The sequence below is a fragment of the Physcomitrium patens genome, chromosome 6 (assembly GCF_059467195.1).
Source record: "Physcomitrium patens ecotype Gransden chromosome 6, ASM5946719v1, whole genome shotgun sequence".
NCBI lineage: Eukaryota > Viridiplantae > Streptophyta > Bryopsida > Funariales > Funariaceae > Physcomitrium > Physcomitrium patens.
Window position 1 is genome coordinate 10284567 of NC_143415.1, and position 22836 is coordinate 10307402.

The 22836-nt window shown below is 34.8% G+C and overlaps 3 protein-coding genes across 7 annotated transcripts; all 3 read left to right on the forward strand.

Moving 5' to 3' along the window:
• Window positions 1–4784: 4784 nt before the first annotated feature.
• On the forward strand, window positions 4785–9540 carry LOC112283262 (galactoside 2-alpha-L-fucosyltransferase). Of its 5 annotated transcripts, none has more exons than XM_024521759.3 (4): window positions 4785–4939; window positions 6217–6340; window positions 6491–7136; window positions 7314–9166. In XM_024521759.3, the coding sequence occupies exons 3-4, from the start codon at window positions 6914–6916 to the stop codon at window positions 8777–8779; spliced, it is 1689 nt and encodes a 562-aa protein (XP_024377527.1). In that variant the 5' UTR covers window positions 4785–4939; window positions 6217–6340; window positions 6491–6913; the 3' UTR covers window positions 8780–9166. The 5 variants fall into 5 exon arrangements, with proteins under 5 accessions (XP_024377527.1, XP_073390616.1, XP_090107341.1 ...); XM_073534515.2 differs by having other exon boundaries at window positions 6717–7136; XM_090251215.1 differs by lacking the exon at window positions 4785–4939 and adding an exon at window positions 5356–5370.
• Window positions 9541–10729: 1189 nt separating this feature from the next.
• On the forward strand, window positions 10730–14135 carry LOC112283694 (galactoside 2-alpha-L-fucosyltransferase). Its single transcript, XM_073534899.2, has 2 exons — window positions 10730–10863; window positions 11079–14135. The coding sequence occupies exon 2, from the start codon at window positions 11138–11140 to the stop codon at window positions 12155–12157; it is 1020 nt and encodes a 339-aa protein (XP_073391000.1). The 5' UTR covers window positions 10730–10863; window positions 11079–11137; the 3' UTR covers window positions 12158–14135.
• Window positions 14136–17520: 3385 nt separating this feature from the next.
• Window positions 17521–19528, forward strand: LOC112283968 (uncharacterized). The gene is made up of 4 exons (XM_090251216.1): window positions 17521–17871; window positions 18086–18289; window positions 18591–18986; window positions 19136–19528. Exons 1-4 carry the CDS (start codon window positions 17578–17580, stop codon window positions 19382–19384), a joined length of 1143 nt encoding a protein of 380 aa, XP_090107342.1. The 5' UTR covers window positions 17521–17577; the 3' UTR covers window positions 19385–19528.
• Window positions 19529–22836: the final 3308 nt, after the last annotated feature.

A 22836-nucleotide genomic window follows, 5' to 3' on the forward strand; every position in this document is an offset into this window, starting at 1 on the left:
CTTCAAGCTGCCTCAATTCATAAGGATTATCTTGATTATCCTTGATGTAAGAATGCACATGATGCATATTCATATCTTCCATAAGTCATCATATTTAGAATAAATTGATCTTCATTTTCAAAAAAAATATCTAAAGATGATGATAAATCACATTAAAATGTAGCACCAATCTCATCTAAAATGAGCACAAGACTGCTGTGGAACAAGATACAAGTCTACTCTGGGTTGAAGGACAAGAGTGGTGTACAAAGAGGCACAAGACTTGGGCGAAAATCAACTCTGTCGTGCAGCTTTCATCCATCCAACTTCCACGTAAGCATTGCCACGTCTGTCCACGTTTCACGTCACCATTCAGTACATCAGCAAGCCATGTCAGGGTCTATCATGCCATCCGTACTGTGACGTCATCTGTACCACGTCAGCAAGCCACGCAAGCATAAATGTCGCGTCACCACTGTGCCTTATTTCTTTATCCTCCACAAGATATCATGAAGTAAATCTACCAGATTACCATTAATAATACGTAACTAATTATAACTGTGAGTGACTAGCTTGGAGCCTTCTTTCAAGTTTATTAACTCAGAATGATGTCAGAATCTTGATTTTGAAACAAACGTAATTACTAAAAATACCAAAACTACACTCTCTCACATGCTTCTCTTGCAACCAATTCGTGTTCTACACATCCAGGAAAAAAAAAAACCAAAAAACCAAAAAACCAAAAAATACTAAAAATTTAAAATGAAACATAAAACGGGGGCTTATTTTAAAGGCACGTCAACACGATTGATGATGCTGATGGCTCAAAAGGCTATTAAAAATATCAACTCAGTAGTTGCTTTCACAACAGTTGCATAATCTCAAGGCATGATCCCGGCATCGCCCTCGATTCCGAGACACAAACTGTTTACCACGAAGTTGAGTTCGCGCTTCTTCTGTATTCTGTTTCTGCGCTCACTATGCACAGTTCAGTTGGCTCCGTACACGAATACCCACCTTAGTCGTCATGGATACGTGCCGTGCAGGACAGTGTGCAACATTGTTGGGAGGGTCGTGAGGACTCCCGTTCTGCAGCTCCCTCGCTGTCATCAATCCGCGCTTTATCGTTGCTTAAGGCAGATCGTCTGTGTTGGTAGGACGTGATTCACGACCAGTACAGGTTACGGAATGCTCGATGCAACAAGAAGTGCCATGTCTTCACCTTTCGAGTTGTATGCAATAAAAATTTCCTCATATATATATATATATATATATTTATATCACCCATTTAGAAACCTTAATGATTGTGAGAGTCATTTAGCTATTGCATCATTTGTTATTGAAGCATTTCATGATACATAACATTGGTTGTGGTTGTGAATTTTTCATTTGTGTAGCAAACAAAGATATTTGCAATGCATGTGGCTTGAGAAAGAGTGACATAAATTTAATCATGGATGAACGCATGAGCTAGTTGTACCCAAAGTTTGCCCTTGTGCTTTATTGATTGTTATTGCAAAGGCTAATTGAATTGGGAATTGATGTTGCATAAGTGTGAAAGGATATCTATTCCTATACAACATAGTTGTAATTTGTAGAATTTTATTCTCACCTATGTAAGCCCTTCCAACGATCTAAGCAATAATTAGTATGCATTTGGAATAGACAATCATCATAGGTGTGCCATTGCAAAGGCTTGCTGACATATTGAGATTAGGCAATAATATTATTATAACATCCACTTTTAACATTGATTTATAAGTATCAAGGACATAAATCTCAAAGAAAGAAAATCTTCAATACACTCTTGTATCAAACTAGACTAGAAAGACATTGATAAGAGTGAAGAAGGTTTCACTCTTGCCTCCATATATACTCTTAATTAGATGCTACATAGAAATATCCTAAAGGACCTCCAAAAATGTGTTGACTTTGCAAGAAACACATCTTAACTTACAAGGAAATTTTTTTATATGTGCGCCACATAATTAACTTGTTCCGCAAGCTATCAAAACGTGGTTAACTTGTTGACCAAGTTTCTAACCTACCAATCAAGTACAAACACATGTAAAGTAAAGCAGCATCTATAAAGCTTCAAGGAAGCTTTTTTAAAAGGTCTTATGAAATAAATCTACTTTTATCTACTTTTATCTATTTCTACCTAATTATATAGGTATTTATTAGGATATCTATGTATGTCCGTGACATTATTCCTCCCTCCCCTTCTAGGAATGAGTTCCATGAGAAGCTATCTTCATATATTGAAGAAATACGAGATACAACAAATTGTATTTGCGACATACTCCGATCTTTATTCTCTTTGAAGATGGTTGATAAGTCCTTTGAGCCATTGATAGTATTCCATATTAGGGCAAGAAGACATCTTTTTTATTTGGTGGTTGTTGAAGCCTTCATAACTTCCTTCAAACAAAACATTTGGAGCATCGTCAAGAATTCTTCCTACCTCTAATAAAATCACCAAACATTGGGAGTCTCTTCCAAGGTCGTGATATTAAATACGTTGTATCTTGCCATCTATTTGAGGAAAGACATGTTGTTCTTGAGGATCTTCATTTTGATTTTATTGTCTTGAAAGTTGTGATAATTATAAAGTCTCATCTAGTAAGTCCGCAAATGAAAGCTCTTGAGTTGAATCTACTAATTGTTGGTTCTTATCTCCTTAACTACACAAAAGTTACAAAGGACGATAGAAGGTAGAGTGTTATCTTCCTTTGATCTTATTTCTTTTATAGCAAAGATTTTCTATTTTTAATCTTGATTTTGATGGATGTCATTGATGAAAAACTTCAAGTCTCGTTGCTGCATTTGCAAGATTCTTTGTTGGTTCCCATGTGCATTCACTAATATCACATCCACGCCAATGAATAATATATTCCAATCTATTTTGATACTTCTTTCAATCTAAGACTTCTTTTACTACAAATTCTTAATTGTTATCAATTTCTATAAAAGGATGTGGCATTTGTTCTCTTCCTAAGATATTCATTGTCTTATATGACTCAAAAAAAGACATAAAATACAAGGTGGATCTTCATAGCCTTTGGTAAATTTGATTGATAAGCAATATGATTGACTTGTTCACTAATAGGAAAAAGTCTAAGCCTACAATAGTCCAACTTGTCACAAGCACAAGTAGTCTTGATATTGTGACAAAGTAACAATATCTTGCCATTCACATTGAATTATGGTCGCTTCTTACAATACGCATCCGCATTGGTCTTTTGTCATTCTTGAGCTTCTTTTAATTGTGTCTTCATTGTTGCATGTAGCTTTGACAAACGACTTGCTAAATCTTATGCTACAAGTTTATCAACTTTTAAAAAGTCAAAAGTATTAAGTCGTGGATGATAACTATAATTGATAAAGAAAGGTATTTGTTGAGTAGAAGAATGCATCAAATTATTATATGCAAATTCTACCAACAACAAAAGAATTATCCAATCATCTTGATGATTATAACAGGATATAGATAAGATAATTATATAGTTAGATAAAACCATGGAAGTTTCTAGAATTGGAGTTAGGTTAATAAACCATATAGGATCCATCATAGAATATTCTAAAAAGAGTTCAAGGCAATTATTTAAGTAGCATCCATTATAGAATCTTTCAAAAAGGAGCTTAAGACGATTATCTAGATAGGACCTACTATCTAAGAACATTCTAAAAAGTCCGTGGTGGTAGGACAAGGTATAAATAGGATTAGCTAGAGCCTTTTGGGGCATTTGGTCAAGTATGGCTTCAAACCCTTTCTCTTGGTAAAGTTTGGTTTTGCATCATTTTATTCAGTTCTATTTTGTTTTATTTTTATTTGATTAGTTTGTCTCTCATGTCTTATTTTATTTAGTTCTGTTCAGTTTTGTCTTAGTTTATTTTTTCCTATTTTATGATAGAATTTTATGTCACTATGGAGTAGAAGAATCTTAGATTTTTGAGATAATTTGATTCTATTTCAATGATAATTGATGGTACACTTGAAATACTATTCCAAAACTTGATTTATCATCTTCAAATACAATAATATCTCTAAAAAAAAATATATTTTGATACAAAAGGATGTTATTACTAATAATTGTATTAATATAATTAACATCAACATTTGTAGTTGTCAAAATATTTTTATTCTTAATATAGTCAGCTATTTGAAAATATCCAATTAAGTTTGAAAAAATACAATCTAGCAATAGTAGGCTTTTATTCAACCAAAAGAAATACATCATTAATTGCAACTTCAACCGTGCAACCTTTTGCAAGTCTATGGCATTATATATCATGCAACTTTGTACCTTGAAATGTTCTTTTAATATTTCAAGGTACAAAGAGTGTAATAAAAAATAAAATAAAAATCACAAAAAGAATATGCAAGTTGAAAGGGTGTTATACAACACATGCTATATGCAAATATTTATACCACATTGCATCATCTTGCAGCAATTTCAAAGCATTGCCCAAAGATCTTATATAATATTGTGGTATCAAAGTTTTTTTTTTTTTTAATTTTTCTATATATTTATTATCATCGATTAAATATAATATTAAATTATCTACATCAAATTTTATATTTGAACATCTTTATTGCTCATAATTTCAAACTGCATTGAATATAGTTAGAAGTACACTAAGATTATATAATTATATGTAGTTTCGTCATAAATTGAGAGTATTAAGACAGGTAAGGTTTCACATGATTTTCCAAGCGTCATGTATCCGTACCAGCAATGTCTAAGGGGTGAGATCGAAAGATAAAGTCTGATCGATCATGAGTCGAGGATTCAGGTAGCCGCCGAAGGGACCTTGTAACAAACCTGCACATTGTTACTGTAATTTATAAGAGCGTTACGGCAAAAGACGTGACCACAGCTCATGGTTATCCTGAACTTCGGAACTGAATTCCTTCGCCATCGCATCCAGGTTCCTTTTCAAGGGTGAAGCGTCAAAGGTAGTTCCTTTTCACTGCTTTCTCACATTCAGACTGGCATTCTTTAAATTATTTGCATTCAACGTGAGACTAGCAAACTTACGAACGGCTAAATTCATCACTCCCTTGCTGCACGTTGTAGTTTTCTTTTTACTTAATTTATATTTTGTTGTGTTACTGTACACTCAGTACTTACGTGTGGTTACCGCTTCACGAGGGCAGTTCGGATCTATTCTGTTCAGCTGCATTTAGATTGCCGCGCTTGTCTTATAAAAGAATAAGGAATTCACATTTAGTGCTTTTTAGGTAGTGCAACAAAGCAAGTAACAAATTTTACGGGGTAGTTTCAATTTTTCAAGCTTGAGATCTGGTTCCTTGTGCGAGTTTGACGCCTAAAATCCGGGTGCTAGTCGGTAATTTAGACTCCGTAGATTCTCGAAACCTATTGATCGGTAAGAGCTGCGGACATATTTAGAGGTTGAACATTGACGTCATATTTCGGAAAAGTAAAAGTTTAAAGCTACAACCTATGAGCTCTGCGTGGGGCTCCGTATCAACCAACAATACGTGTTTTGTCTATTCCTGCGTTTTGTTGTTGTTCATTTACTCCTGACATTGATATTGTGATATTGCGTTATTGTGACCTTGATAAATGTTGATTCCATATGCAGATTTCTGAACCACGAATTAAAAACTGAGTGAAGCATTTTTGGTTTTGGGGAAATTGAGTTTCATGAAAGTTACTGTGTTTGACATGTAAATGACCAAAATCTCACATAATCTACGTAGCATTTAATTCGATACTAGCTGGTTCAATTTACAAGGTTTATGATGCATTCGTTAGCAGAAAGTCTGCTTTAAAACTGAGTATGTGGTTTTTGATAGTTTGTCAAGTCGTGGATGTCACCCAGGGAGGAATGTAAAATGTTCCTAGCGCTTTTTAAACATGTACTAATACAAATTAATTTATTCAAGAAAAGCTTTATTTTTATTTTTTTGAAGTAACGGTGGTGTATATTAATAAGAAAAAAAACGTACATACAATGCCTGTTTCCTGAGGGGGTTGGCAGGGTTATGAGCGAGGGGTCAGGTGCCACTGAAGTGTGGACAGGCCTCAGAAAAGCTTAATTTGTTGACGATTATCTAATCATTTTTTGAAGTATCTAGCTCCTTAAATGACAAACTGACGTCTTTTTGTATTTTTGCCTTTTTGAACCTTGAAGTTGACTTTTACTTTTGTTTTATTTCTTTTCTGAAATAGTGCATGAAAATGACGAGTTCATAATTTTGCATCACAGAATCGTGTACATGCTATGCTGTCTACCGATTATGTAGCCACCTCGAGATCAGATACCCGCATCAATGTGTGGCTAAAATTGGAAACACTCGTATATTTGGTCGTCCCCGAAATGTACGAAGTGGGTGAGTTTTCTTGTACCTTCTAAAGTGGCACAGTTAATGAGAAGGTTTACGTTGTTTTGGTCGATAACCCTAAAAAGAAATGGTGAGGCGAAAGCTTATTTAGAAGTACTGCCCTTGAAAGAAACCACTCAGATTTGCTTGGACTCTCAGCCCAGAGGACCCTTGTGCGCATACCTCCAAGTTGAGCTCCGCATACGCTTGTTACGACTGCGCACAACATCTTTTCCTGTGTCGACTTGCTGCTGGTTCTGTTGGTTATCGCGACTGCATGAATAATCAACTGCGTGTTTGCATGCTTGACATCACTGCCACGAGGCTACACGGTTTTTTTGGATGTAAGTTTCTGAATGACGAAAGCAACGATTAATTCTGCCAGCCAGTGAAGACATGATTGTCCAATCGACTTCCCATCGTTACCGATGAGTTCGACAAGCCTTTCCAGGAGCTGCATGAAGTCCCGCCGAGTTTAGTCTACTTCGAACGGCAACAAAGTTACTGCAAAAAGACTGGAAACGGTCTCAGTTTTGCAATATTTTGTGACCTGAAGACTGCGACGCTTGCAAGTTGGTGAGTATGAAGGGAACAAATGCCAAGAAGGTGGTTCGTGGTGAATGGACGCCGATGGGGAGCTTGTGCTATGTTTTAGGTGTTCTGCTGATGTTGGTGGTGGCTGTGACACTCTGCTCCATCAGAACTCCTCGGAATCAGAGTTCACTCATGGAAAGGTTCATGGACTTTCAACTTCCACTCAAGAAAAATCTTGCGGAAGACGTCTTGCTGTCGTCTGCTGACATTGGTAACGCTTCAAACCATCACAATTAATCTTTGTGTGTAATGCTAGTCATACTTGTTTAATCTTGACAATCTGTCCGACATTCCGTATCTTCCAACTGCTACACTGGTGTCAATATACTCCAAGCTCCGAGGTTTAAGCTCATCTGCATGTAACATCTTTGTCATTGAGTTGTTGCAGATTGTGCATCGTTGGGATCTCCACTCAAATCTATACCGAGTGATGAGCAGTATCATCCCAAGAACACGTTAGATGCCGAAGTGTGTACCAGCAAGTACATGCAGCACTGCTATTGGAATGCCACACGGAAACCCCCGCCTCCTCAGTTTCTTCAAGCACTACGAGAGTATGAGGCCCTTCACCAGCGATGCGTGGGAAACCACAACCTCACCGAGCTCTTCGTGGCAGGAAAAGTGCCGGAGGGATGTAAGTATCTTGTCTGGAAAGAGCAGGACGGAAAAGGGAACCAGATCATGAGTCTAGTGTCGGCCTTCATATATTCTCTCCTCACTAAACGCACATTGTTGACCATGCCGTCTCTCGGTCATGTCGACGGATCACTCCACCATCTTCTGTGTGAGCCGTTCCCCGGATCCTCATGGAAATTACCTCCTGACTTTCCGCTGGATGCCATGCTTCAACAGACAGATGTGCAATGGGACTATTTTCACAAAGTAGACAACCTAACAAAGAATGGATCTGAGTCCTATTTGGATGCATCATCAACCATTTCGCCAAGTCGCTTGTACATTACCCTCTCAAATTACAACGTGCCCGATCATGAAGACAGACGATTCTTCTGCCCTGCAGAGCAAACACTTCTTAGTCGCATACCCTGGTTGGTGTTAAAAAGCAACAACTACATTGCAGCCGGTTTTTACTTTTTACCCGAATACCGGCAAGCTCTGAACCAGCTCTTTCCTGATAGGGCAATGTTTCTGCACGCTGGGAGGTATCTACTCAACCCACGCAATGACATATGGGGCCGTATAACGAGGTTCTACGACGGGTACCTTTTGAATGCAGACAAGAAGATCGGCATACAGGTGCGCTCATGGAAACCTGAGTACAACCCCATTCTCAGCGAGCACATCCTCCGGTGCGCCACTTTGAACAACATTCTCCCCAACGTCACTCAGGAAGACACAGCACCACCGACGAAGACGCCACCAGAGAGGGTCACAGTTCTGATGACAGGCCTGGTAGCTCAATACCATCACGACGTGAGGGAGAAGTATTTGCGAAACGCAAATGTACGAGGTGATAGTATATCAGTGTTGAGCCCCAGCAGCGAAGGGGTTCAGCAGACGGGGGATGTGGAGCATGACAAAAAGGCGTTGGCAGACATGTGGCTTCTGAGCTTCATGGACGACCTTGTGTCCTCGCCCAAGTCTACATTCGGGTATGTGGCCCATGGGCTTGCCGGCATCACACCCTATGTATTTGTAAGGTGGGGTTTCGAAGACTACACACAATATAATGGTTGCGAGAGGTCGAATCTTGCGGGGCCTTGTTACATCGACACACCTCATGGCCAAGAGTGTCCTTTAGATCCTCCGGGGACCCGGATTGGAGACCCCAATGCCGCAGTGCCGGAGATTCAACACTGCCGCAACCAGTGGGGAGTCGGTGTTTTTCCAGGCTAGGTTTGCTCACTCATAAGCATAGCACTCACGATTCGCTTTTGCTGCCCAAGTTACTTTCTTCCAGTGATTTAGCTTACTCCATGCTATGATCAATGATTCTTTCGTGTGAGTTACGAGGAGATCATGGATTGTGCATTTTCAGGAATTCGATTTTGTTAGGCTCATACGACAAGGGTTAAATTTTTTCTAGTTATTTATTTTTGTTTCATTGTTTTTACACATGTATAAGTAGTGTAATTTTCAAAAGTCTCATTGACGTTTGACTTCCACCACCCTTATTTGGGTGCAAGTTGCAAGTCCTAAGGATGTCTTTTCTTGTGCTATGTCAATTTCGGCAATTGTGCAACCTCTTTTAAATTATCAAACAGACCTCACTAGTTCTCAATACTAATACATTCCTGTTTTTATAATGTTTTATGAATTTGTGACTGTCTTAAGGTGAATTAAAGACATGTAGGATGAGTGTTGGTAATCTGTTAGAAACGTTTAAGAGAGTATTGATTCTTAAATTTTTATTTTTTGCAGGTTTCCAAAAAAAAATCGGTAGCATTTATAGTCTTCTAAAAAGTATAGTAAACATTCTCTACACTCTGCGAAATGTTTTACAAGACTTTAGACTTTTTCATACATTATTCAATTGAACTTAGATTTTGTGGTGAAGAAAAGAACCAAGGTTGACGTACGTAAAAGAATTTGTATACAATTTGTAGAGCTATGTAAAATGATACCCTGTCTCTAGTGTTCGTAATTATTTTTTATTATCAGTATGATTTCCTTGTTCAATTGTTGATTTATTATTATTATTATTATTATTATTTAATCTATTTTCTGGTTATGTTATTGCATCCTTCACAAGCATTTGGAAATTGCAGCATACTGGTCAGATGTTTTAAAAAAACCATAAAATATAATGAAATTAAATCTTCTAAAAAACATTATTAGTACTTGTACAAAAGCAAATGTTTCACTATGTTCATTTTGTACACAACATTTAAGGCTCCACTACTTTAAAATATTACTAGCCCACTAATGCAAGGGGCTATAATACTAGTATGTCTACTTCTATATATATATATATATATATATATAAATAATGGATGTTATGTATTTGTATATGATCCATAGTTTCATCCGCCATGTGTGATTCGTCATCAATCCAGCGGACGATGCTCATCCATGTACGTGAGAGTGTGCTTCTGTTCCTGCAACCAACCCCAATTCTGGAGGTGTAAGCCTTGCGGTGAAGGAGCCATGGTGCATAACCACCTAGATGGGGTCGAGGATTGGCCGAGACGTAACCTCCGACGTGATCGTCCCCCACGTCGAAGAGCTATGACGATCCCCCAATGTGAGAGATTTGTAACAGTAAACTGTTCACGGTTGATGACTGGTAGCCCTCACATGTTTTGCCGTTTCGTTTCATTTCGTTTCGTCCTGTTGAGTGTAGTTAGTTGAGTTGCGCATGGGAGCAGCTCAGTCAATTTCAACTGTAGCTAAGTGGCCAACCCCACTCTCTCATCCTCATGGAGTTTCGTGTGTTCATCACCACGTTGAGCTCGTAAACTTATGTAAAATCATCACTTATATTTGACTTGGGTTTTTTTAATATATGATATGATTTGGTGCTTGGCTCCTAGTTGCGCCATAAAGATTGCGTCGCAGGAATTCATGCATCGACTTCTTCCCAGTTGGATCTTTTTGAACTGAAGGCACTTTGCTCTTCGAGAGTTAAATCGGTTTGTGAAAGGTTGTAGTGTGAGGTTAACGTGGTTTGCAGCTGGCTGAAGCGCATGGAAACCCGATGAAATATGACGGCGATGCAAAGGGGACGCCGCGATGGATGAAGGTGTTTCGCAGTTGGTGGATGCGTACACGGGGCTTATGCTTTGTCTTGGGTGTTGTGCTAATATTGGTGATGACACTGAGGCTTGGGAATTCAAGGGTAACCAGGAACAGGCAAGGAGATATAGGAAACTGACTGCAAACGATCAAAATACATGCTTATCTATGCTCGTTTGTTGTGAGTTTACCTGTCAGGCTTCGATCCGCACTCTGCAACTATGAAAGTCGTAAAATCCTTTCATGTAGGTCAATAATGCTCTTATTTTCACCCATACCCTTGGGTGTCAGGATTTTAGATAATTTGTTCTAAATTCTTTTATTCATCCGAAGCATCGGGTAAATCCCCCCTTGTGTCCAAAAAGAAAATGAAGAAATTCGGAAAATCCAGACACCGAGATGTGGGTTCATTCAACTACCTATATAAATATATATCACATGTGATTTCATCGCTTGGCAGATTGCTCACTCGCAGGACTTTCGGGAAAATTAATAAAAAGCGAGGATCAGTATCGCCCCATGCATGCCTCTGGTCCTGATTCTTGTACGAGCAAGTACATGCAGCATTGCTTTTGGAAAAGTACGCGAAAACCGCCGTCCTCTCAGTTCCTGTCAGCTCTACGAGAGTATGAGGCGCTTCACCAGCGATGTGTGCAAGGCCAGAACCTAACTGAGACCTTCATCACTGGAACAGCACCGGAGGGATGCCAGTATCTCGTTTGGAAAGAACTAGACGGAAAGGGCAACCAACTCGTTTCTCTCGTTTCTGCTTTCGTATACTCTCTCCTCACTCATCGCATTTTGTTGATCACGCCCCAGGAATCGCTCAACCTCCTACTTTGTGAACCATTTCCCCGGTCCTCTTGGCAAGTGCCCAGCGGCTTTCCGTATGATGCGATGCAATCGAAGGGGGGGAGTCAAGGGGATTTCTTCCAAAGAGCTCAGAACCTAACAGGAAGAGGATCTGAATCGCTTCTCGATACCGATTTCAAAAATATACCACGCCACTTGTTTGTCAGCCTCTCAAACATTAGCCCTCCTCCGCACCACGACAGACGATTCTTCTGCCCAGCGGAGCAAAAACTTCTTGGCCGCATTCCGTGGTTGCTCTTCCGTAGCAATCAATACATGATTCCAGGTCTCTACTTCTTGCCAGAGTTTCGAAAAGCGCTTAATCATCTCTTTCCTGATAGGGAGGTGTTTCTCCATGCCGGAAGATACCTCCTTAACCCTTCTAACGACATTTGGGGTCGCATCACAAAGTTCTACGATGGTTATCTTGCTGGTGCCGACAAGAGGGTTGGCATTCAGGTTCGTTCTTGGACACCTGAATACAAGCCCGTGATCAGTGATCACATCCTCAAGTGTGCTGTAGACACAAACATTCTCCCCAACTTGACTCGGAAAGCCACAGCCATTCCGACACATAATTCCTATAAAAAGATCACGATACTTATGACAGCTCTAACTGTCCAATATCACCTCGACCTGCGGGAGCACTATATGCGACATGAGAATGTTGGTGGTGAGTCCCAGTAGCGAGGGACATCAGCAAACGGGTGATTTGGACCACGACATGAAAGCCTTAACGGACATGTGGTTGTTGAGCTTCATGGACGACATTGTTTCCTCGCCGAGATCCACGTTTGGGTACGTAGCCCATGGTCTTGCTGGTATCACTCCCATTGTTTTCCTCCGCTTGGGAGCAGAAACTATTCCTGAACTTGCCTGCGAGCGGACTAATCTGCCTGGGCCGTGTTAGATTGATCCCCCTGAGCATATGGAATGCCCATTGGATTCATCCGGAACCAGCATTGGATCTGCTTTCACTCAGGTACCCGAGGTTCGGCGTTGCATCCACCAGTGGGGTGTCGGTGCCTTTGAAGGCTAGCTGACTCCACTTCGATTTGTAAGAAAAATCATGAACAGATGCTCCAAATCTGCCTTGTAGTGCTCAGCGTTCCTAGTGCAGAACTTGAAGAATCTAGAAGTCGTTGCAAGCAGAGACTGATCCGAGGTTTGCACAGCATTAAATTACTAGTGCTCAGTGACAGGCATCTGGAAAAGAAAACAAATCTTATCCTGCTTAACGTGTTTGGGATGCGTTTTAGAGTAATGCTGTTGACATGGTGCTAGCAAAGAACTGCTCTATTTTCCTTGGAATTAGTCTCATTCAAGTAAAAGCTTTGCTTAAATGTGGAAGGATGTTGCTCCGTTGTAACATTTTCATCTTATGTATCCTGCACTGTCTGAATCATGTATGAATCGGAAGAATGGCTTCACTGTTGGGGAGGCTACAAATATATTGAAACTGGGATGCTCAAGATTATTGGGTATACGTAGAATACATATTACAATTACTGTACTAGCATATCCAATGGTACAGCCTTTGGATATTCCTCTTCATCTTTTTCAGACAAGCACAACTCATGTATGAATCTAAAGTTACATTTTGAAATTCATCTAGTGATTCTAACATGATATAAGATATTAGAATATCATAAGATATCATTTCATCTAATTCTTAAAACGTATGAATCCTGTCTAATTATTACAGTAACTATACGTATATTTATCAATACACTGGAAGGATACAAACATGCCAAAGATTTTAAATTTCGTTAGAATAGAGATTCACCTTATCAAAGTAAAAATAAATAAAAATGAATTAGTATCATTATTAATTAAAAAAGAAGGAGAAATACGGCAATAATCTGCCGTGACTTGTGTTTCCAAATTTGATGAATCATTTTGAGGCACAGATTAATACTGATTTTTTTGTAGAAAAACAATTATGGGTTGTGGTGGATGATACAAAACTAATTGTATGCAAACCATAAATTCTACTAATTCAAAAACGAAATATAGAAAATCATAGAAGGCACTATAAAAAAATTTATCTTGAAATATCAGGATATAAAGTCTCTATATTTTTTCTATATATATATAAGCAATATTTCTTAGATACAATAACACAAGATCTTAAAAACCTAACCACATAAAATAGAATTGTTTTAAAATATTTTCTTTTAAATGAAGGCATCTATTAATCATTAGAAAAAGATTTATTCAGTTATAATAAAGTTGGATTTATTCACACCTTCTTTTTTTAAAATCAATATTTTTTAAAAAATCCAAGTAAACAAAAAAAAACATGAACAACTTGTATTCTAGTTAATATCATGTATCACAATTGAATTCATACAAGATATCTAAACTTTTTATACATAATATGAAGTCATTAAAAGAAAATTCTAAACTTTAATTTAAAATGGTAATAATATAACTTTTTATTGATTGTAGATTACTTCAAATGTAATAGTATAAATTCTTCATTATTATTAAGACCTTAAAGATAAATTTAAGTACAACATAAAATATAAAAAAATATAAAAAAATATAAAAAAATATAAAAAAATATTATCTTAAAAATCACCATTAAGCCAATACTATAATAAACTTGTATAGAAGCATTTTTAAAAGTAAAGAAATTTTATACAATTTTTATTATTAGATATATATCTTAATAATAATAGATATAATTTTTTTTAAATAATAAAAAATAATTCCAACAAAAATACCAATAAGAACTATTATATGCTTATATATTTAATATTTAAACCAAAAATGAATAAAATTATTAAAAAATTCAAAGAAATATTATTAGTTAAATTTCTTTTTTGAATTTTTAGATTCAATAGCATCAAAAAAATAATTTGGTAGTGAAGTTAAGTTCAAATACAATATTTTTATTTATAGCTATAGAACATAATTTATAATTTTATCAAAACAACATCAAAATAAAAAATATTCTATGTATATATATATATATATATATATATATATAATTTAATATACATATACATTGATTTATAATCTTGATTTATTTTTAAAATTTTTAAAGTTTTTTTTACTAATTTAAATAATTCATATATATATTTAGAAGAAGTTGTTGAAGTCATACCTTTCCTTGTCATGTCATAATTAATTTCATCTATTCTCTATCTTTGTTGTCCATTCTTTATCTCATGTCTCCTATCTCTATTCTCAGCTCAAGCCAACTACCTCACTCTCTCTTGCTCTTACCTATCTCCAAGTTCCTTGTTCTAAGATTGGAGGAGAGGAGGGAAGAAGAGAGGGTTAGAAACAAGAGATATGGGACAAGGAACATGGATGAGCATAGAGAGACAAGGACTGGAAACAAGAGATGAAGATGGGAGAAGGGGTGGGGATGAGAGAGCTAAGAACAAGGGATGAAGACAAGAAATGAAAAAAACTAATCATAAAATAATAAGCAAGGGTGTAGTTTTAACAACTTTCTATATATATATATATATATATATATATATATACATAAATTTTCATTTTTTTTCAAATTAATAAAAAGAATAACAAAGTAATAATAAAAAATATAAGTTCATTCTTTCACTTAAATATAATTATATTAATTTAAAAATTATTCTAATTTAAAGTTATTAATAAAATAAGTATGAAAAATCAAATAATTGACATGCAAAATAAAATTGATATGTATCTATTTATTCATTAATAAAACTTTATAAATCAAAATATTACTCTACAAAATATATTTTAATATATGCAATTGTACTTTTAAGCTTGATTATAATTTCATAGCTATTAATCTTTTTTACATCTATAATTTTTATAATCTAATATAAATTTGAATATATTAATTAAAATAATTTTTATAATATATATTTTTTATATAATTTGATCAAATATATTATTCAAATTAATATTATTCAAATTTATATTAGATTATTAAAATAATATAAATTTGAATACATTAATTAAATTGTTGATAGTAAAATTAATATAGATACTTTTAAAAATATTACAAAAATAAAATTTGTTTAAAAAATATATAAAATTTTATTAAGAATATTCTTAAAATATGAAAATACTTAAAAATACTAATCTAAAAGTATCTTTTTTAAAAAAAATACAAATATTATATCAATAAATATAAATCATAAGTTTTATTTTAAGAAAAAAACTCAGGAATATTAAAAGTTCGTTTTTCAATTAAAAAAATAAAAATGGTATTCTACTTTGGTATATTCATAAAAATACTCATTTTGATACCATGTGTAAGATTTGTTATACAATAAAGTATTTCTTTTTTATGCTATTTATGTTTAAGATTATGTTTACATTAAAATAGAATTTTTTATTCAAAATATATAACTTAAAACCTAAATTTATTATATTTTTTATTTATAAAAGGAATGTTTTTTAAATAAATATTTATTTAAGAAAAATTAATGCAATTCTTTCTATAAATTGTAAAACTAACATAAATATTATCAAAATTATAAAAATGATAATTCTCTATGTTCACACACTTGTTTTACTTTTTACATTTTAAAAATAAGTATGTACTAGTATTTTGCATTAAAAGAATATATTTATATTTTAACACAAATAAAATTAAATTAAAAATTTGAAGCAAAAAATAAAATATTTAAAATAATGTGTTTCTTTTGTATATAAATGTATGTATATATATTGCAAAATAAAACCGTCAAGAATATTAATAAAATAAAATTTAAATACATTATTAAAAACCTACTGATAAACTTACAATTGCTAATTTCAAATTGATTAAAAATACTTCTAACCAAATTCATTGTTGTGAGATGGAAAATAAATGCTAAAAACATAGTTACATTGAATTCTAGATTAAAAAGGTTATATATGTGCGTATATATGTATAAATGTATTTATAGTAGCTTTTATTCTTCTGAAATAACTAAGCAATGTTGAACTCACAAATTTGCTACAAGCTATTTTCAATCATATAATTAATCTTGGTGCATAACAATAGCAGAAACCTTAATGCTTGTGTGATAAGAAACAATCGTTAATCCTCCTTTAAGATGTAACTCTTCGCTTTGCTTGTTGACAAATAGAAAATCATCAGCACATAAGAAATGCATAACGCATGTGCTGTTCACGAAGGGAAATGAAAAACCAAACTGAATTTCGAAACGACGCAGAAGACATACACCGCGCCTTAATGTTCACTCTGGTTAAGTCAACATTAGTTCGAATACAAGCTTCAACTGTTCATCACAATTGCTAGCTACACGAAACCACACATGTACACCAACTCTGTTGAAGCCACAACAGACAGAATGAAAGAAGATGAACACGGATTCGTAGCTCCACATCGAGGATGCAGAAGAGAGAGGACAATTGCTAGAAAAACCGACGACACAGGAACAGAATGGTAAACCATTGAGTTGTCCTCAATTGGCATCGGCGTCCAAGATTCTGCACACGGCGATGCATGCGAAGCATGGAAGCTGCCTTCCGACAGCAGCCCTGCCCGCGTGCATGACTTAACTGCACATCAGCATAAAAAAAAGCGGGACTCGATCACAAAAATGTTGAAACATACCTCAGTTTCTTCGTTCTTCAAAGATGATCCATCTTCTAATTCTTCCACCTAATTTTACTGTAATTCACAACTCAGGTGCGACACGAATTTTAAAATAGCTCCATGAATTCAGATTAATCACCCCCCGCATGGCCACTAATCGTTTGTGCACATTTCCATGAATTGGACCGAGGAAGGGGGTGGTGAAGGACTCTTTGTCAAGCGCGCTGAAAACTTTTCAAACGACCAGCCCTGAACTAGCGGATGAATATGATCATAGGGACATTTATCATCCTGAGTTGGCAACCTCACTCCGCGAATTGAACGAGATTCTGGTGATGCAATGTCATGTCAAGGTTATTCACATGACCTTGTAGGTTATTGCATCGTTGCAGTAGCACACCGCGTAAATGTCGAGAGAATTGATGAGCTGCTGCGATGATTGTCGTTGTCTAGTTTTGGGCCGTGGGCTGTTCACTGTACGTTCTGTCGTCTACTTTCGGTGGTGGTTAAGCTCCGGAAGAGAAGTCATTTGCACATTGCCAGTGATTGAGGGATGTCTATATCTGATTATCCTGAAAATCCCGTGAAGGATTACATGTCCTTATGTTTAGCGAGGGCGGCATACCTAGATTGCTTGGATGAAACAGAATTGACACAAGATGAAGAAGTTCGCGTTGATCCATGGACTTCTGATCCCTCCACTGATCAACCGCATAGCAAGCATTTTACCTTTTTTCAGATCCTGAAACGTTATCCGTCTACCGACAGATCTTGGTTACGTCAGTTTTATCAAAATAGATTAACGACGCTCGCTCCAGCTGGAGTCCTCCCTGAAGTGCGGTTTGAGGTGAAATTTATAAGCTGAACAATCATAGACTCGTTTCAAGTAGCGACCCAAACAAAAGTAGTTTGTTTGTTTATTTGTTTGTTTTTGTTTTGTTTTTCTCATTTTCAATTTTATTTTGAGTTGTTTATTTATTCCAAAAATGCCTAGACGTCCTGAATAGTACAATCGTAATTTACAGAGTAATGTATGTTCTGAAATGCCTTCTGACCTGCAGATCATGTATCGGCATGTGAATATGCTTTTAGAAGGTATGGAGAAATTTGAAAACAAGAATGATCTCTTAAAAGCGTTTACCACAATTCCTTTCAGTTATGTGAACCCCTTGCTCGAACGCCATGACGATCTGCAGCAGCTGCTCCAGAGAATTACCAACGTTTTGAACCAATTTGCAGCCGAACAAGCGGAGCAACAACGAAAGGTCGTTAAACATATTCTGCCGGTGCTCGTATACACACCTCACAGCCTTGAAACAATGGCCAGAGGCTTAAAAAGACTTTAGTGCTCTGTGACTTATTAACGACTCACATAACGAGCCATCGTTCGGTCCTACACCATGAGGTGTTCAGTGTATATTGACGATTTCTTGCATATGGTCCTTGCTCTGGATTTTGGACTAGAGCGGTAACAGGGGAGTAATCCCAATACCGCTAGAGCTCAATACATGGATACATTCGTGTTATCTAATAATACTAACCGAGGTAATTTATCTCAATGTCTAGAGGAAGCGGGCAGACTCACAGGTATCGCCTCTTCCAAATGCTGCCCCCGCTCCATCTGCTCCACTCAACTCTGAGGATAAAAAGGAGCTGATGGTAGATGCAGCGACACTATTCACGAAGTGGCAATGGTACAATGCATTTCTTACGATCTTGTTTGGAGAGGAGGAACCACCACCCGAGGATGATGAAGACCTGGAAGGGTCCACTACCACACCTTCGGCAGCTTCTATAGCAAGAATTTTACCAAGAGTACTCATCGGTAGAGGTGCACTGCTTCCTACTGATGATGACATGTTCGCACCCCCATTAATTACATATTGGATACTTGATTATGTAGAGAAGATTGTGAAACCTTTTGTTTACCAAGACAGCGACGAAGACCCTTATTCTGTACAAGTGAGCTATTCGTTCCCCAACTGAAGCTATTTCAAGGTTTCAATAGCATTTTAAATCCAATAGTCGTACTTTGTTTACAACGCACGGCGGTGCTGTTGAGTGATGTGCATAGCTAAAAGAGTTATAGAGTAATATGTTTCCACCTGCAGGTTGTGAAGGCCCTGGTCAAGGTTTTCAAGGAAGCGGAAAAACTAAATACCCCGCATGATATTATCCTGAAAGTTTTCGCAAGATACGACTACTACCGTGTTGAGCCCTTACTTGAAAACTTCGATAGTTTGCAAGAGGAGTTCATGAGAATTTCCGAAGAAGTAAAGCATCAATTGGAGAATGCTGCATTTGAAAATACTGTCAATAGTTTTCTCGATGACCTTGAGCACTTAGATCATGAATCTTAAATAGTTGAATTTGAGCGGCACTGCCTTGAGTTGCGGATGGTTTGAGCCAAGTTATAGCTGGGATGCATGCGGAGAGATCTCCCAACGATTCTTTGTAAGAAAAGTCTCACTGCTAATCATGTAAACATGCTTGACTTGGACATATCACGAATATGTCGACAGTCTGAAGATCGTGACCAAGTCTTTGGTGCCTTTATGTATTGATGGCTACCATTCACCTGACCGATCCACAGTGAATGTCTGTTGTATACGACAGATTTTCGTGAAAAATACTGGTCGTTACCTTTCTGACCACAACAACCTCATTACAGAGCCATGTCCAGTGCAGAACTATTGTGATTCCAAATCATTTCGCATCGAATACGAAGTTTGACATGTAGCAGAGCGTGACCAAGACACGATTGGACAAGATGCGACTTTCATGCTAGAATACGTCATGCTTGAACCGTGCTCAAAGCATAATAAATATATTTTAAACTAAAAATAAAAGCAATATTGAAAGAGAAAACTTATAGAACTTAATAGAATAGAAAATGATACTATCATTATTTTCTATTACTGTCAAAGCATGTGAGTTTACAATGGAATAGTTTAAAATCCATAAACTCAAGGTTCAAGCACTAATTATCATGGTAGTCAAAAATAAATTTATTGAGACAATTTGTGAAATTGATAATCTAATAGATACATGGAAAGTATTGAAGAACATCTTTGAAGTGAGAAACTTATCACAAATTCTTCTTTTATCAACTAGATTATATAACATAGAAATGATAGAAGGAAGCTTGATTAAAGAATATTTGTAGATGGCATGAGATTTAAATAGTAACTTATTTGTGGTAGAACATAAAGATGTAGGTAAAACACTTGTTCAACTTATACTAAATGAAATCCCTCTAAGCTATACAAGTATAATTTAAAACTTAACTATTTTGAACAAGCTATTAAATTTTGCATTAATTAACTCAAAGCTATTAAATAAATCCTATTGACTTGAATTATGCAAGATTAAACTATGAAAAGATAAAGCACCTACTACACAATTTGTAAGAAGCCACACATCATTTTGAAATTAATATTGGAAAGGGTCACAAAATTGGTACAAATCCAATATTTTGCATAAAAGAAGTTTTTAACCAAGGTAATATTATACCACTAGGTGCATAATATATCAAGGATTATTTTTAAAAATTAAATACAAGATTTAGATGCTATCTATGTGGTTCATCCAATCATCTAACAAGTCTCCATTGTAATAAATATTCAATATAAAAAGAAGAAAATACCATCAACACTATCATTAATAAGCATTAGGATGTCTCAAATGTAGCCAAAGATATTTATACAGCAATTATGAAGATTAAAAAAAAATTAGATAAAGATCAATCATGGTACATGAAATTTGGAGCAACCTACTATATAACAGGGAATAAGAACTTTCTAAAAACATATGACTAGAGAATTATGGAAATTTTATAATAATAGGAAGAAAATACATATAATAGAAGACACTCTATATATTATTGAAGAAAAAATAAAATTAAAGAAGTTTATTATGTATTTAGTTTTTTAAAAAAAAAAAAAAAATTATAAGATGTGTAGTAGAAATAGACAAAATAGTAGTATTTTCTAACAAACAATAGTGGAAATTGAGTCAAAATAATAAACTTACTATAATAGGTCCTTGAGATAGAAGGAATGGATTATACAAAATCAATATTCTATTTGTATAATCTAAACACACTACTAATACCCCAAAAACTACAATATCAAGTAGCTATCTAAAATTAATAGACTTATGGCATGAACCATTTTAGATATCTAAACCATAATAGACTCAGCTACATATTGAGATATAATAAAGTCTTAAGTATGTGAGTACTTAACCTACTTAAAACTCCATACGAATAATATCTCACTAGAAAACAACAATGCCAAAAAAATTTCAAAATCTCTCATTCAAACTACAAGGATTTTATAACTTCTAACTATGGATCTAGTTGATTCAATGTCAACACCATCATCTTGTAGATCACAATATTGCTTATTAATCACCAATGATTTTTCAAAAATTTTTCAATTTCTTTTATGGAAGCTAAGTCAAAGACCTTACAAAAATTCAAAATATTAAAACAACTAGTAGAAATAGAAATCAAATTGAAAAATAAAAAGTCTACAAATTGACCATGGCAAAAAATTCATGTTCCAATAATATTAAGAATTTTGTGGTCAACATAGAATTAGAAAATAGTTAATTCAATCACACATTCTTAAGAAAAATAGTATTGTCAAATATCAAAATAGAACTATTTTTAAAAGGATAAGAAGTAAGTTGGTTGCATATAACTTTCTAAGATATCTATGATGTGAGGCAATCAATATAGAAATATTTTTCGTAAATAGAAGCTTGATTATAATAAATTATGGTATTACTTATATAAAAAATAATACAATAAAAAATCTAATATAAGTTTTTTAAAAACCTTCAAATGCATTATTTTCATCTACATACTAAAGCCATAGACAATAAAGTTAGATTCAAAAACTTAGAAATATGTATTCTTAAGTTTTGACAAACAAATCAAAACTTATTGACTATTTGAACCTTTAAGTCAAAAGATTCTTATCTTTAAAAATATATTATACAAAAAAAACCAAACTTGGTTTTTAGTACATTATAATTCAAATTACCAAAGAACAAAATAAAACCAATATCTAAAATATAGAACCCAAAATCTTTCTATTAAATCATCAACATTCCATGATATTAAATATAATAATAGTAAAATTAGATCAATAATTAGAACTTAAAATTGAAGTTAATACTAAAATAAGAATCAAAACCAAAATCAATATTGAGGATAAATCAATAGCAATATAAAAATTAGTAATATAATAAATTTTTAAAGATATCTTATTAAAAAAAATGGCATATTAATAGATTCAAAGATTATTTTATATTTTTGGCAAAAAACACACTTGAACTACAAAGCTTTAAAAAAACCATTGGATAAGAGAGATATGAGCATGCTATATATAAAAAATAGATTTGATAACAAAAAAATATTACATGGCAAATTACAAATTTATCCAAAAGAAAATGCGACATTACTTTAAAATAGATTTTTAAGATAAAAAAGAAATACAATAAAAAATTATATAAACTAAAGGCTAGATTAGTTGCAAGAAGATTCAAAAAAAATTAAGAGTTGACTATTTTGAGACATATGTTCTCATCATCCATTGGAGCACTATCAAATCTATACTAATATTTATTAAATGAAAAAAAACTTTAAAATCATCAATACATAGTATCAACAAGGTTGCTTATAAAGAGAGTATGGAGTAAGATATTTCTTTTTTCTAGTACTTATTATGTATAGATGGTAGTTGCTACTTTAATGGACAACTTCTATCTTTTGATAAATACATTCATCCAACATTCTATCAAG